Raw genomic sequence first — 15,911 nt, forward strand, 5'->3', positions numbered from 1 at the left:
GTGTCGTCAGGTGAAAGTCTCCAGTTTTCTGCGGAACCAATTTGGCTCCTCACGTTCTGCACTACTTGAAATAATAAATATGGTTCATTTTAGTCTGAGGTAAAGAACGGCTTAATTGAGTGTTATAGCTACAGTGTTTATAAAATTATTTTCAGCCCTTTGCAGGGCTAAATTAAATTAAAATGGCGGAGGGTCTCCTTGTTTGTTTGTTTTTTAATTAGCGTTGAGGTTTAAGCCTCATAATATTATAGTTATACATTCAGTTTAGATTTTGTTTTAAATCATGTTAGAAAGCACAATCGGGTTCTACGGTCCCTTTCTCCCACGGTATTTGCCTTGCAGCCTAGGTGCAAGGATGCGCTACTGGGTCTATCCATCCTAGCCCAGAGGTGATGGGAGATGAACGGTGCGAGTTTTAAAACGATAACGGAACAAATCGTGGAAGGCAGTCCCGGTAAGTATCAATCAAATACATAAATGTAAAGCGAGGCGGCGAGGTCACTTCTCCCGCCTACGCTCAGACAGCCCTGGCGACGGGGTCTTCTTCCCCCACCTCCTCCTGTATGCAGGCAGCGCGTCGGGCAGCCCCGGCAGCTGGGTCCTGGCTGGCTGCGGGCGCGGCAGAAATGCGCGCTCGGGCAGGCGGCTCCAACTCCCGGCGGCCGAGGTACTGGGTGTACTCCACCCTCTGCGTGGTGCCTGGGAAGGGATGCGGGCCGCCGCCGCCGCCGCGGGGCTCTTCCCCGCCGGCTGGCACGCCGCCGCCCTGCACGGACTCTGCGGTTGCCTGCTTCTCGCCCTGTTCGGCTGGCTGCTTCGCTGTTGGCGCCGGGGCCACCGCTACACCGACGAGGGAAGCGCCACGAGGTCGCTTTGGCGCGAGGAGACAGGCCCGGTCTTCCCGAGCCCGGAGCTAACCCAACTCCGAGGTGAGAGCGGCCTACTTCCTCTCGGACGTTATGAGCGCGCGTGGGAGAATCCTGCCTCTGCAGCGGGGGGGAGGGGGTAGGGTAGATACCCGGGGTCTGTTTTATGATGCTATACAGAGAAAACGAAACGTCATTACGTCATATGAACGGCAGTCTTTCGGGAAGGGAGCCAAGTCCTCTGGTCCATGTGACTACTAGGGCTCGGTTTGTGGTAGGAATTATCATAAGAGGTGACAGTGCAGGAGCTTTGCAGATCACACCGGGCCCGTCCTCTGATGTGGCCGAGTCTTTGGAAAGCTCATGCAGTTCATCATCTCTGGATAATGTTTATGCTGTGGTGGGAACAGGGCTCGCCACCTGCAAAGAATCCAGTAACTAACAATAAGGCTGCTAGAACTATGCAATGCGGGAATAAGTAATGGCATAGGCAGCGGAATGGGTTAGGCCACTGGGACCGTGTCCCCGATCAACTTTTTGCTTTGCACAGCATCAGCAACTGGGGGGCGAGGGTTGGTTTGTTTGCCCCATTCCCAATCAAAACGTTATTCCATTGTTCCTGAATAATGGAAAAAAACTTCTAGTTTTAGAATAACATTTTTGCTGTGTTGATTTGTGGATGCTCCATCTATCATTATTGCTTATTCTTTGGCTGTACCTCATTCTGGAGGAAGGGAGCAAGACAGCAATTTGAAATCTATGTATCCCTTTGTTAGCAGATGGAGAAGAACTTGAATTTTTATATTTTGCTAACTTTGCGTTGTCTAAGCCAGAATTAGTTCTCATGCAGAAAAAAAAAAGTGAGCAAAGAAAAATGTCAGCATTTTACACATCTGAGTGTTAGTCACACATAAATTAGATTGGCAAAACAGTAGACAATGTAGCTTCTTTTGGGCAGTCAACATTAGTGTCACAAAAATTGACTATCTTGTCAATTTAAGCTCTACAGTTTGCAGCATTTTTTCAGATAAAATAAATTCCTGTCACAATTGGAGATAATGTAACTTGTGCAAGGAATGCAAATGGGAGAAGTAGGATTTGAATCTTAATTTCCCTCATTTACAACCCACTGTACTAGGCTATTCCATGTGCACTGTCTGAAGTCTTTGCTTATTGTATACACTATATTTGAGGTTGCTATGTGTAAATATGTTCTACTAATTTACAGGCTGATACAGTACAGTGCGCTCCGGTGATTGGACGCGTGTTTTCGACACACTAGCTTTACCCCTTTTTCAGAAAGGGGTAATAGCACGTTGAAAACGCATGTCCAACCCCCCCGAATCTAATAGCGCCCGCAACATGCAAATGCATGTTGATGGCCCTATTAGGTATTCTCGTGCGATACAGTAAGTAAAATGTGCAGCCAAGCCGCACATTTTACTTTAAGAAATTAGCGCCTACCCAAAGGTAGGCGTTAATTTCTGCCGGCACTGCTTTTCTGTGCACCCTCCGACTTAATATCATGGCGATATTAAGTCGGAAGCCCCAAAAGTTTAAAAAAAAAAAGTAAAAACAAAAAAAAAAACCCCAAAAATTTAAAAATGGGCCCGTGGATCGAAAACCGGACGCTCAATTTTGCCGGCATCTGGTTTCTGAACCTGTGGCTGTCAGCGGGTTCGAGAACTGACGCTGGCAAAATTGATATTAAGTCTGAGGGTATAAAGAAAAGCAGTATCTTCTGCTTTTCTGTACACTTTCCTGGGTTGCTTAGTTCTTAACGCCTGCCCTTTGGCAGGCAATAATTTCTGAGAGTAAAATGTGTGGCTTAGAAGCACATTTTACTTTCAGAATCCCGGGTAACTAATAGGCTCATTAATATGCATTTGCATGTGATGAGTGCTATTAGTTTTCGCAAGGTTGGCTGCGCATTTTCAAAGCGCTATTAACCCTTACGGTATAAGGAGTAATCGACGCGCGTCAAAAACGCTCGGCCAAACGGGTGCCAAATGAGCGCACCATACTGTATCAGCCTGTTCGTGTTGGAAATGTAATTCCTGGATAGAGCTAGAGTTAAGTTTCCAGTGCTACTGCACTGGCACTTAAAACCCATAAAAAAGGGGAAAAAAGTGAAATATATATATATTCTGGACATTAAAAATGTGAACTGAAAACCATTGCACAGTTTCTGAGCACCAGATTACTGCTTCAGCTGTCAGATCTTCATCCTTTATTGCAATTGTTTATTTCTGGCAATCCTTTCCAACCAAGGAGTTCAAGCCAGGTTACATATCAAAGTAATGACTTATATCTGACTTAATGTCTTATCTCTGATTTAAAAATATTGTATTGTGTTTCAGTAGCTCATCTGCATTTATGAATATATTTTTTTTATAAGATCCTTCTGTTGACTCAGAAAATGAAACAGCTTGGTTGCATGTGTGTTCCACATGCTTATTAGATTTCAGTTATTTATGTCTTCATTTATTTTTTCTTAAGATCCACACTTGTAAAATATAATGCAAGAAAGCTTAATGCATTAACATACAGCAATATTCCAAGATGATCATTAAAAGAATGTTTGGTCAATAGATATGCCATAAGCCAAAGTAGAATTTAACAGTCTGCACCTAAGTAACACATTTTTTTTAATCAATACCCAAGTAAGTAAAAAAGACTAAAAATGAGTGTTAATAAGTGAGGATCTCGGGCAGTAGACAAAAGTACACATCTCATTAAACAGCTAATTTAGTGTCAAGAAAATGATTTTCCTGGGCCAGGGACAACCAAGAGTTGTATGTATGGCAAAAAATGTCAGCACTGTTCATCGCTGGCTTTTTGTAGCCATCTTTTCATGGCCTCCTGGGATTAGTGGAAGCCTCTGGCCATGGTTGATGTGTAGAGAATATGAGAGTATTAAAGACCAGATGTATTACATTTCTCATTGAGTGACTATGGGAGGACATTTAGTACATCTTATCCTAAGCAGGATATTTCCTTTTCATGATATAAAAGTAGCCGTCTGAGATTGTGAGCTCAGAGGTAGCTGCAGAACACTGCAGTTTTGATTTGAGATTTTGTTTTGATAAGTGGGACAGGTCCTGGTGCTTTCATCATTTGGCATGTCCTTCCAATTGTTGTAGTCCCTATATAAAATTGTGACCGTTTACAGTTCCCAGTCAATGAAGATTGTTGGTCACCAGTGTTTTGCTAGTCTTTCCTTACCAAATGAAAAGGACAAAACCATGATTCCTTGCAATGTATGAACTAAAAAAGCTCGCTGACTGGGAAAAAAATCTGGTATTTTACTTGATTGGTAATAGACATGTATGGAAATCCATCAGACATTTATGGGCATGCCAGTGCTGCTGTGCCAGTTTCCTGAGGTATTTGCTAAATGCAGGCAGAACATTATCTGAATTAGCTTTGTTTACCCTGCTGGAAATAATCTGAATTGGTTCCTTTTACCTCAGGGGTTCTGAAGTTGGCAACAAGTAGGCTGCTGATATGCTCTCATGTCGTGTGATGGATTTTGGAAAACAGCCAGTAGCTTGTGTTGACTTTTGAGATGGCTGCTCAGTAGATACAGAGAACCCATATTAGGGAGCTGGCTTTGCTCTGTGTCAAATCTCATTACTATGTTGAGCCTGTGCAGTCTTCTCGCCCCGTGTCTCAGTTACAGGGCAGTAATAACCCCATTGTTCCTCCTCTTTTCATAGAAATGACAGCAGAAGAAGACCAAACAGCCCTTCCAGTCTGCCCAGCAAGCTTTCATGCTTATTTTTCTCATACTTATCAGTTACTCTGACCGGTGAGGTCAGGGCCCTTTTTGGTAACATTTTTGGTTCTAATTTCCTTCCCCCCCCCCCCCCTGCCAATTGATGTTGAGAGCAGTGCTGGAGCTGCATCAATATGAAGTATCTAGCCTAATTGGTTTAGGGGTAGTAACGCCGCAATAAGCAAGCTACTCCCACTTTTTTGCCCAGTCTGTGCAATTTAGTCCTTGCTGGTTGTTGTCCTGTTGGAAGTTATGTGCATGAGATCAGTAGGCAGAATTTCCACCTCATAGAGGTTGACTCTCTGCCTCCAAAGCCCTATGAATTTTGTCTGGATAAAATTCTGCATAAATACAAATTGTCATCAATGTTATATTCCTTTTTATAAATGTAAGAAATATTTCAGTTTAACAGCGTTTTAAAAATCTCTCCCCTTCCCTCTCACCAACTTTAGGTGAACAAACAATGGATGATATTTTGACTCGGTTGCAGCAGCTAAACCCTGACGAGCTTCGTAAAGAAATTGTCCAGGCTGGGCTGAAATGTGGGCCCATCACCGCAACCACCAGGTTTATTTTTGAAAAGAAGTTGGCTCGAGCGTTACTGGAGCGCCAAGGTGTTGTGGACGTGGATGCTGTTATTCCATCAACTACTGATGCAGTGGTAGGGAGCAGTGCATCATGTTACAGCCAGTATGCAACACCAGGGACATCTGGGACTACTCTGATTCACCGGGGAAGCCGATCCCAGCTTGCAAACACCTCTGAAGAGGGAGATTTTGGGTACAGTGTGGGCTTGAACCCTCCGGAGGAGGAGGTTTTTACAGAGAAGAACTCTTCCGTATTAGTTGAGAGAGTAGCAGCCATCAACTTGCAGACACCTTCCAGAGATCCTTCACTGTACTATGGAGTGTGCCCAGTCTACGATGATATTCTGGCAAGGAACGGTAATTGCATTCCATTTAGGGATAAACAAAGTTGGCATGTATTCACTAATCACAAGAAATTCAGTCCTGAAAGATAGAGGATAAATGTTTTATCCATGTTTTCCCATAAGATCCAAAAACTGCATTTTGTAGCTGCAGTGTTTTTGAAAGCATTGTATCATTCAAGAATACTTTTCTTGTACTTGATTTATAGATGATGGAATTCTTTTTGGAAACCTGCATGTCATATAGTTCTCCAAGAGGACATGTTCCAAAGTGGTTGTCTTTAAGAAGACAGCACATGGCAGCACCTGAGCTCTGAAGTAATTGGAGAAAACCTTTCAATCTGAGATGTTCTCCCTAAAACATAGTACACTTTTCTTTCCACTATTTTGTCCTCTTGTAAATAGATTTCTATAAACAAGAACAATTTTAATTTCCATTATTGTTTTTAAATGGTGTAAGTTAATGTAATTTTGAATGTGTCCCTTACCTTAATGTATATTTCATGCTAGTTTTACATAAAAAGTGATAATGCTTTCTGGCCACAGTTTTATGCTGTGATAAGCCAAAATAAGTGGTGACTGGCTTAGCTCTACGTATTCGTAGTGTTTGAGTACTTGCCAGGCACTTGTAGCCTAGATTGGCCACTGTTGGAAACTGGATGCTGGGCTCGATGGACCCTTGGTCTGACCTGGTATGGCAACTTATGTTCCCTGTACGTACCAGGATCAGTCCAGACCGCTGGGTTGTCTCCCTTCCAGCAGATGGAGTCAGAGAAAAAAGCTGAAAGACACCCCTTCTTAACTTGGTGTGCCACCTGCGATCCTTCAGTATTTTCTCTGACTCCAGCAGAGGAGGTCGGCAGACCCTGCAGTCCTGATCCTAGCATATTATTTGTTTATTTTCTAATAGTTTTTAGAGTAGTTTAACTCTCCCTTATTTGATATAGCAACTTTGGCTACATCAAGTTTGTTTAAAAAAACCCAAAACAAACAAAAAAAAAAAAATCCAACAACTTTAGTTTCATTTTAAGTCAGTGAAGTCTGTGTTATCCTCCCGAGGCATCTGCAGCCTTGGTAGAGGTTCAGCTGGGGCTGGATGCCCCGATTAGCCAACATCCCCGGAGGCAAGGTCTATTCTGGTGAGTGGGGTGATTAACCGGTGGGCCGGTCCCTCCCCCCCCCTGTGGCCCGAGAAGTGAAATTCCTTGGGAATCGTGTCCTGTCCTGAGTTTAGCTCTCTCAGGCTCCCAGAGCTCCGGAAGGCCGAATTTCGGCAGTACTCACTGTTTTCTTTTTCTTGCTGACTTGTGCACTGACTGGGCTGCTTTTTTTTTGTATTGCTGGGATGCTGTGGGGATTTTCATGTTCCGCGTGTGGGGGCTTGGGGCTGCGGCTTTCGCGCGAGGGAGTGTGCGCACACTGCCTCCCGGGGGGAAGGCCCGACAGGAGGATTTGAGTGTGATTTTTAGCGCGAACTACTACGCGGCGATCCCAATCGCGGGAGACACCCCCCCCCCCTCTTCCCCAGCTGGTGTGGGAACGGCGGGCCATTTTGTCAGGCCCAAGCTCTATTGTAGGGGGAGGGGAGTCTCCTCCTCCACTTTCTCCTCCCAGCTTAAGCCCGGTTTGACTGTGCGGTCTGCGGCCTACCTCCCCTCCGAACTTTGCCCCCTCCCCGACGGAGCCCTTAAAGGAACAGGTGCCATTTTCGCCTAAATTTATTTTATTAATGCATAAAGCCTTTTTAGAGACTGAGGCACATCTGCAGGATACTGTGCCTCTACCCGCAAAGGTTGCTAAATGGGCTGCAGCTCCAAATGTCCCTTCGGCCCCTGTGGGGATTCTGGATCCTGGTCCCACGAATCCTTTCCGGGACCCGCTCCTCCCAAATCCAGACGGGGGTGTTGATGAGTCCACCCCTGGTAGAGGGGGACGATCTCCGTGTTTTCCGATTATTCAGACGGGAGGAGCTGGACATTGATACATCCCAGCACGGAGCCTGTCAAGGGGAATCCAGTCCTCTCGGGGCTGCGGGCCCCTCCCAAGACTTTTCCTTTTCACCCAGTGCTCATGCAGCTAGTGACCTGGGAGTGGGAGACTCCTGAGGTGACCCTGTGTGTGGGGAGGGGGATGGAAAAACTTTACCCCTTACCCGAGGGGTCCTTGGACATTCTCAGGGTCCCCAAGGTGGAGACGTCTGTCTCTGCTGTCACTAAGCGGACAACCATTCCCGTGACTGGGGCGACTGCTCTTAAAGATTTGCAGGATAGGAGACTGGAGGTCCTTCTCAAGCGGATCTTTGAGGTCTCTGCACTGTGTGTTCAGGCAGCTGTTTGCTCACCTCTCAGGAGTTGCCTCCGGATGAGGCTGACCAGGCGAATAGGATGGAATCCGCGGTGGCTTACACAGCAGATGCTTTATATGATTTGCTCCGGACTTCTTCGTGCAGCATGGCTACAGGAGTCTCTGCCAGGAGGTTTCTTTGGCTTCGAAACTGGTCAGCTGACGTTTCTTCTAAGACCCAGTTGGGCAATCTTCCTTTTAAAGGGAAATTGTTGTTTGGGGATGAGCTGGAAGTCCTCATCAAGTCTCTGGGAGAGAACAAGGTGTAAAAGTTACTGGAGGATAAGCCCAGGTCTTCCAGAAACTGGTTCAGCGCGTTCCCAGTTCCGGGGACAACGCAGATTTCGGCAGACTAGGGCTCCCGCCTTTTCCGCCCGACAGACTCTGAGATCTCAGTCTTGGCCTTCTTCCTTTCGAGGCCGCAGGCCCTTCCGTGATGGGGGCTCTTAAGAAGCAGTGGGGGGCAAGCCGTCCCGATGAAGGTGTGCAGACCCTCTCCCCGGTTCCAGTGGTGGACAGCCGCCTCTCACTATTTTTTGAGGAGTGGGTCAAGATTACATCAGACCAGTGGGTCCTCAGTATAATCGTAAACGGCTAAGTTGGATTTTGCCTGCCCGTTACGGGATCTGTTCCTGGTGTCACCTTGTGGGTCTCGAGCCAAGTGGGAGGTGGTAAGTCAAACCCTGGATCGCTTGAAATCCCTGGGAGCTATAGTACCAGTCCCTCTGGAGGAGCACAGGTCCGGCAGGTACTCCATCTATTTTGTGGTCCCAAAGAAGGAGGGATCCTTTTGCCCAATTTTGGATCTGAAACAGGTCAACCGGGCTCTTCGGGTTCCTTGGCTCCGCATGGAGACTCTCCGCTCTGTCATTGCGGCCGTCTACTCAGAGAATATTTGGCCTCTTTGGACCTAACAGAGGCATATCTTCACATAGGGATCTGCGAGCGTCATCAGCGATTCCTCCGGTTCATGGTTTTGGGGGAACATTATCAGTTCCAAGCGCTTCCGTTTGGGTTGGCAACGGCTCCGCGAGTCTTCACCAAGGTGATGGTGGTGGAAGCAGCAGTCCTCAGGCAGGAGAGGATCTTAGTTCACCCCTACCTGGACGATTGGCTTATATGGGTGAAATTGGAACACCTCTGTCGGATGGCGGTCCGGACGGTTTTGCTCCAACTCCAATCTTTTGGTTGGGTGGTCAACTTTGCCAAGAGCCAATTGGTCCCGTCTCAGGTTCTGAACTTCTTGGGCACCCGGTTCGATACGTCAGTAAGGTCTTCCTCACCCAGGAGAGGATGATCAAGTTATGGGCGCAAATACATCTGCTCTTGTCGTTACCTCTTCCCCTCGTGTGGGATTATTTCAAGTACTTGGTTCCATGGCGTCTACTCTGGAATTGGTTCCCTGGGCGTTTGCGCATATGAGACCGTTACAGAGGGCCTTGCTTTCTCGTTGGGATCCAAAGTCTGAGGAGTTCCAGCTACGGTTGCCCCCTCTTGGAGCCTGCCAGGTCCAGTCTCGATTGGTGGTTGATTCCGACCCACTTGTAACGGACCTGGAGGAACCACAGTAGGTGATCGTGACAACGGATGCCAGCCTCTCTGGCTGGGGAGCGGTCTGCCAGTCAAAGGCCGCTCAGGGCCGATGGACGAGTTATCAGACGACATGGTCCATCAATCGGTTGGAGATCAGGGTAGTGCGACTAGCATTACGCGTCTTTCTCCCTCTAGTCAGTCAATGGTCAGTACGAGTATTGTCTGACAACGCGACGACCGTAGCCTACATCAACTGTCAGGGAGGAACCAAGAGCCGGCTAGTGACCTTGGAGGCCGACTGACTCATGGCATGGGCAGAGTGCCATCTGGTCTGGCTGGCGGCCTCTCACATAGCCAGGGTAGACAATGTTCAGGTGGATTTTCTCGGTCGTCAGTATCTGGATTCCGGTGAGTGGGAGCTGTCCGCAGCCTTCCAGATCCTCACTCGTCGCTGGGGTGTTCCTCTTCTGGACTTGATGGCAACATAGAGCAATGCAAAGGCGGTTCGTTTTTTTTCAGTCGTCGGAGAGATCACGGGTCGGAAGGGGTGGATGCCCACATCCTTCCGTGGCCTCGTGACGTTCTGTTGTACGTGTTTCCCCCCTGGCCACTAGTGGGCAAGGTCTTGCATCGGATAGAAGCTCACGAAGGATCAGTCGTTCTCGTAGCTCTGGAGTGGCCCCGACGGCCGTGGTTTGTAGATCTGATCAACCTAGCGATCGACAGTCCGGTTCGTCTCAGCCATCTTCCGAATCATCTTCGGCAAGGTCCAGTATTTTTTTGATCGAGCGTATCGCTTTTGTCTAGCGGCCTGGCTTATGAGAGGAGATAGTTGAGAAAGGGGGGGTATTCTGATTCGGTTATCTCTACCCTCCTACAAGTGTGGAAGTCGTCTACGTCGCTTGCCTATGTTAGTCTGGAGGGTGTTTGACTCTTGGTGCTGCAGGTTGCATGTGTCCCCGCGTCGGGCCTCAGTAGCTCATATTCTAGCCTTTTTGCAAGATGGCCTAAAGAAAGGATTGGGGCTTGCAGTTCTCTCCAGGTGCAGGTTGCAGTCCTAGGGTGGCTGCGGGGCAAGGTTGACTGTTTTTCACTGGCAGCTCATCCGGACGTGTCCTGTTTTTTGAAGGGGGCTAAACACTTGAATCCTCCGGTCAGAAAGGTCTGTTCTTCGTGGAGTTTAAATTTGGTTCTCCGTGGCTTATGAGGTCTTCCTTTTGAGCCTCTCAAGTGGGCCACGTTGAAGAACCTGACTCTAAAGACGTTTTTCATGGTGTCGATCACCTCCAAAAGGCGGGTCTCAGAGCTTCAAGCTTTGTCATGTCGAGAACCGTATCTCCGTATTTCGGATTCGGGGGTATCTCTACGAACAGTGCCCTCTTTCCTACGAAAGGTAGTGTCAGGTTTTCATTTGAATCAGACGATAGAATTGCCTGCCTTTCCGAATTTGGATCCTCGTTCTCCTAAGGATAGGGATCTGCATAAATTGGATGTACGGCGGGTTCTCCTTCACTATCTGGAGGTAACCAACTCTTTTCGGTTGTCTGATCATTTGTTTGTCTTATGGAATGATCCTAAGAAAGGTCAAAAGGTGTCCAAAGCTACTGTTGCTAGGTGGTTGAAGGAGGCCATTACCTCCACTTACGTCTGTATCAGTCGCGCCATTCCGGAAGGTATGAAGGCGCATTCCACCAGGTCTCAGACGGCTTCCTGGGTGGAGAGTCAATTTGTCTCGCCACAGGAGATTTGTAGGGCAGCCACTTGAAAATCGTTGCATACCTTTTCTAAACATTACCGTGTGGGCGTTTGAGATCCTGATGTTGATTGCTTTGGCAGCAGCGTTCTGCGCATGGGACTCTCCAGGTCCCACCCCATTTAGGGCAGCTTGGGTACATCCCAGCGATCTGGACTGATCCTGGTACGTACAGGGAAAGGAAAATTGGTTCTTACCTGCTAATTTTCATTCCTGTAGTACCAAGGATCAGTCCAGATGCCCACCCTTGGAGCTGGGAGAGTCCATTATGTATTGTGCATTTTACTCTGCAGAATTCTTTACAGTGATAGCCATTCGTGTGGCATGGGAAAGTGCCCTTCCTTGTACATGTGTTATGCAGTTATACGGTTTTTGACTGCGCAAATTTGATGTAGCCATTGGTTATTACGTTTGGGGTTTTTATCCTCTAATTTTTATTCTGCTATAGTATGGATAATACTGAAGGATCGCAGGTGGCACACCAAGTTAAGAGGGGGTACCTTTCAGCTTTTTTCTCTGACTCCATCTGCTGGAAGGGGAGACACAACCCAGCGGTCTGGACTGATCCTTGATATTACAGGAATGAAAATTAGCAGGTAAGAACCAATTTTTCTTTCCCTGTACGTACTAGGATCAGCCCAGACTGCTGAGTTGTCTCTCCCTTCCGGCAGATGGAGTCAGAGAAAAAAAACTGAAAGGCACTCCCTCTTAACTTGGTGTGCCACCTGCGATCCTTCAGTATTTTCTCTGACTCCAGCAGAGGAGGTCGGCAGAACCTGCGGTCCTGATCCTATAACATTATTTCTTCTCTGGTACTTCCTTTTCTAGAGTTTTTAAACTTTCTTTAAACTTCTTTGCAACAACTTTGGCTACATCAAGTTTGGGATTATTTGCAGCTACTTGGTTCCATGGCGTCTACTCTAGAATTAGTCCCTTGGGCGTTTGCGCATATGAGACCTTTACAGAGGGCGTTGCTTTCTCGTTGGGATCCGAAGTCAGAAGTTTCACCTACGGTTGCCCCTTTTGGAACCTGCCAGGTCCAGTCTCGATTGGTAGTTGATCCCGACCCACTTGCAAGGGGGGATGGACCTGGAGGAACCTCAGTGGGTGATTGTGACGATGGATGCCAGCCTCTCTGGCTGGGGGGCGGTTTGCCAGACAAAGGCCGCTCAGGGTGGATGGACGCGTTGTCAGGCGAGCTGGTCCATAAATCACTGTTCGGTACGAGTATTGTCCAACACGACGACAGTGGCTTACATCAACTGTCAGGGAGAAACCAAAAGCCGTCTAGTGGCCTTAGAGGCTGACCGGCTCATGGCCTGGGCAGAGCACCATCTGGTACGGCTGGCGGCCTCGCACATAGCCGGGATCGACAACGTTCAAGCAGATTTTCTCAGTCGCCAGCATCTGGATCCCGGCGAATGGGGGCTGTCCGAAGACGCATTTCAGATTCTCACTTGTCGCTGGGGTGTTCCTCACCTGGATTTGATGGCGACTCAGAGAAATGCAGAGGCGGCTCGGTTTTTCATTCGCCGGAGGGAACACAGGTCTGAAGGGGTGGATGCCCTAGTCCTATCGTGGCCCCACGACGTTCTGTTTTAAGTCTTTCCTCCCTGGCCGCTAGTGGGCAAGGTCTTGTGTCGGATAGAGGTTCATTCAGGGTCTGTCATCCTTGTAGCTCCAGAGTGGCCACAAAGGCTGTGGTTTGCAGATCTGGTCAACTTGGTGGTAGACTGTCCAGTGCGTCTCAATCATCTCCCGAATCTCCCTCTGCAAGGTCCAGTATTTTTTGATCGGGCGGATCACTTTTGTCTAGCGGCCTGGTTTATGAGAGGAGACAGTTAAGAAAGAAGGTATATCCTGATTCGGTTATCTCTACCCTCCTGCAGGCGCGCAAATCGTCCACTTGCCTATGTTCGAGTCTGGAAAGTTTTCGACTCTTGGTGCCGCGGCTTTGAATTTGTCCCCGCGTCAGGCCTCGGTGGCTCATATTCTAGCCTTTTTACAGGATGGCCTGAAGAAAGGATTAGCATGCAGGTCGCAGCCCTAGGGTGACTGCAGGGCAAGGTTGACTGTATTTCTCTTGCAGCTCATCTAGATGTGTCCCATTTTTTGAAGGGAGCTAAGCATTTGAATCCTCCGGTTAGGAAGGTGTGTCCTTTGTGGAGTTTAAATTTGGTTCTCTGTGGCTTGTGTGATCTTCCCTTTGAGCCTCTCAAGCGGGCCACGTTGAAAGACCTGACTCTCAAGGCAGTTTTCCTAGTGGCTATCACCTCGGCAAGGCGGGTGTCTGAGCTTCAGGCATTGTTGTGTTTGGAACCATATCTCGGATTCAGAGGTATCTCTCAGGACGGTGCCTTCCTTCCTGCCAAAGGTGGTGTCGGGATTTCATTTGAATCAGACAGTGGAGTTGCCTGCTTTCCTGGATTTGGATCGTGGTTCTAAGGATCGCGATTTGCATAAATTGGATGTATGGCGGGTTCTCCTTTGTTATCTAGAGGTGACCAATGCCTTTGAATTGTCTGATCATTTGTTTGTCTTACGGGAGTGGTCCTAAGAAGGACTAGAAGGCATCAAAAGCGACTGTTGCGGGGGCGTGGCTAACGCAGCCGATGGAAGCAGCCGCATAGCTCTTGAGCTCCGCTCCCCCACGAGCCGCCGCCCGCTACAAACGCAGCGCAACGGGTATTTTTTTCTTGCTACAGCTGTCCGGGAACTTTGTCCTCCTCTCCCATATCCTTTTTATGGCGTCCAAACGAAAACCAGCCGATCTTCGGCAATTTTCATATTCTAAGCTGCCGCCGGATCCGGAGCAAGATGGCGCCTCTGACGGCGATTTCAGCGCGGGGGAGAGTGAGGAGGCTGAGGAAAAGCGCGCGACAACGCCCGGCGGGGCTGCTGCACCGACGGATGATTTTCTTACGCGCACAGAGGTACGGCAATGGTTTATGGACCTCAGAAAAGATATGAGGCAACATAAACAAGACATTATGACCTCAGTAGCGGATTTAAAAGCGGATTTGGCAACCCTGGGGAACTGGGTAGATGACGTGGAGAACCGGGTTGATTTTCATAGTGAGGCCCTCACCTCCCTACAAAGCCAGGGTACGCATTGTCAATCTGATATTTTGGAGCTGCAGGAGAAAATTGAAGACCTCGAGAATAGAAACAGGAGAGCTAATCTTCGTATCCGGGGTGTGCCTGAAACTCCTGAATTTTCTGATGCAGCGCTTGTAGCTACGCAAATTTGCCAGCATTTGCTTCTGGGAGGTCTGGATGATACGACTACTTCACAGGCCGCACCACCAGAGGTGCGCTTGGAGCGTGCGCATCGTGCGCTGGGCCAGTGCAGGGATCAGAAACCCCGAGACTTAGTCATCTGCTTCCATAGCTTTTTGCTCAAGGAGAAGGTGTATGCTGCTTCGCGCTCACAGAAGGAAATCCAGTGGAAAAACATGCCCATATCCGTCTTTCAAGATCTTGTGCCCCTCACGCTCCAGAAGAGGTATGCCTTGCGGGAGGTCACAGCCGCATTGCGGTCCAAGGATATAAAGTATCGCTGGACATTCCCTTTTGGGCTACTTTTTCAAGCTCAAGGAGTGACTTATAAGGGTAAAACTCTGGCAGATGCGGCGGAGGCTTTTCAGAAAGCGCAAATCCCAGCATCATTCCAGGTCCCCAAGATGGAGGCGCCACTGAGTAAGCTGGGCGCCACCCCTCGCTGGCAACGTGCAGATAAGGGGGGAAAAAGGCTGAGGAGGCAATCGGATGTTCGTCGCTCTCCACAGAAGGATCAAGGGTGATCTCTCCTTTGGACCTGTTTCTTCGCTGCTTGCAGGACTAATTTTCAGGTTGCTGCATTTCCATGGATGTGTGGACTTGGTTCTGTTCATGGACTGCCTTTCCTCTGTAGACTCTTTTGCCATGCTGCGTTGAGTGTGTGGTCTCAGTTAGCGTACTATATATATTTTTGGTATGCGTGTGGGTTTGCTGTTTAGGTTTCAGTATATTGCTAGCATTAGGAGGCGGGTTGGGGGGGAGGGGGGGATTTTTGGGGGTTGGTGACTGCTGTATATCGGGTGGCCATGGCTCCCATTTCCTGTGTATCCCTGGGGTGGCAGCTGGGATACGGTGTAACTACGGGGTCACACACTGGGGCACTTGGTCTCTCTCTTCTATTTTGGGTGGTGAAGGACTGGGTAGGGGTGTTCTCTTCTTTGATGTGTGCAGCGGGTTGGGGAGGTCTCAGTATTCTTACTGGTTCACTGTTTCTCTCTGATTGATGGCTACTAAGATTCTCTCCCTTAATGTGAAAGGGCTCAACACTCCCCGAAAGCGCTCTTTACTTACCAGGGAGCTTAAGCGACAGAGGGTTGGCATAGCATTCCTGCAGGAGACTCATGTGCGCAAGCATCATGAAAGGCTGCTGAGGTTTCCTGGCTTTTCTACTGCCTGCTGGGCGGCGAGCTCTAAGGATCACAAGTATGTGGGAGTGGGGATATTGATTTCTAGTACATGTGTGCATGAAGTCCTGCTTACTGTTATTGACCCTCAGGGCCGGTATGTTTTTCTCCAGATTAGAGTGGGTACCAGTGTTATATCTCTCCTTAACGTTTACTTTCCTAACACTGGTCAAGTAGCGTTTTTAAGCAAACTTGATCGTCTATTGCAGCAACACTTGGATGGGGACCTTGTCCTGGGAGGCGACTT

General features: G+C 48.3%; 1 protein-coding gene across 1 annotated transcript in view; it reads left to right on the forward strand.

Moving 5' to 3' along the window:
• Positions 1–282: 282 nt before the first annotated feature.
• The window catches only part of ANKLE2 (ankyrin repeat and LEM domain containing 2), an 83,184-nt gene continuing 67,555 nt past the window's right edge, over positions 283–15,911 (forward strand). Inside the window, exons 1-2 of the mRNA XM_029619299.1 lie at positions 283–929; positions 5,097–5,588. Coding sequence (XP_029475159.1) covers positions 710–929; positions 5,097–5,588 — 712 coding nt within the window. The 5' untranslated portion in view covers positions 283–709. The remainder of the gene's footprint in view (positions 930–5,096; positions 5,589–15,911) is intronic.

Source organism: Rhinatrema bivittatum, chromosome 11 (genome assembly GCF_901001135.1).
Source record: "Rhinatrema bivittatum chromosome 11, aRhiBiv1.1, whole genome shotgun sequence".
NCBI classification, from domain to species: Eukaryota; Metazoa; Chordata; class Amphibia; order Gymnophiona; family Rhinatrematidae; genus Rhinatrema; species Rhinatrema bivittatum.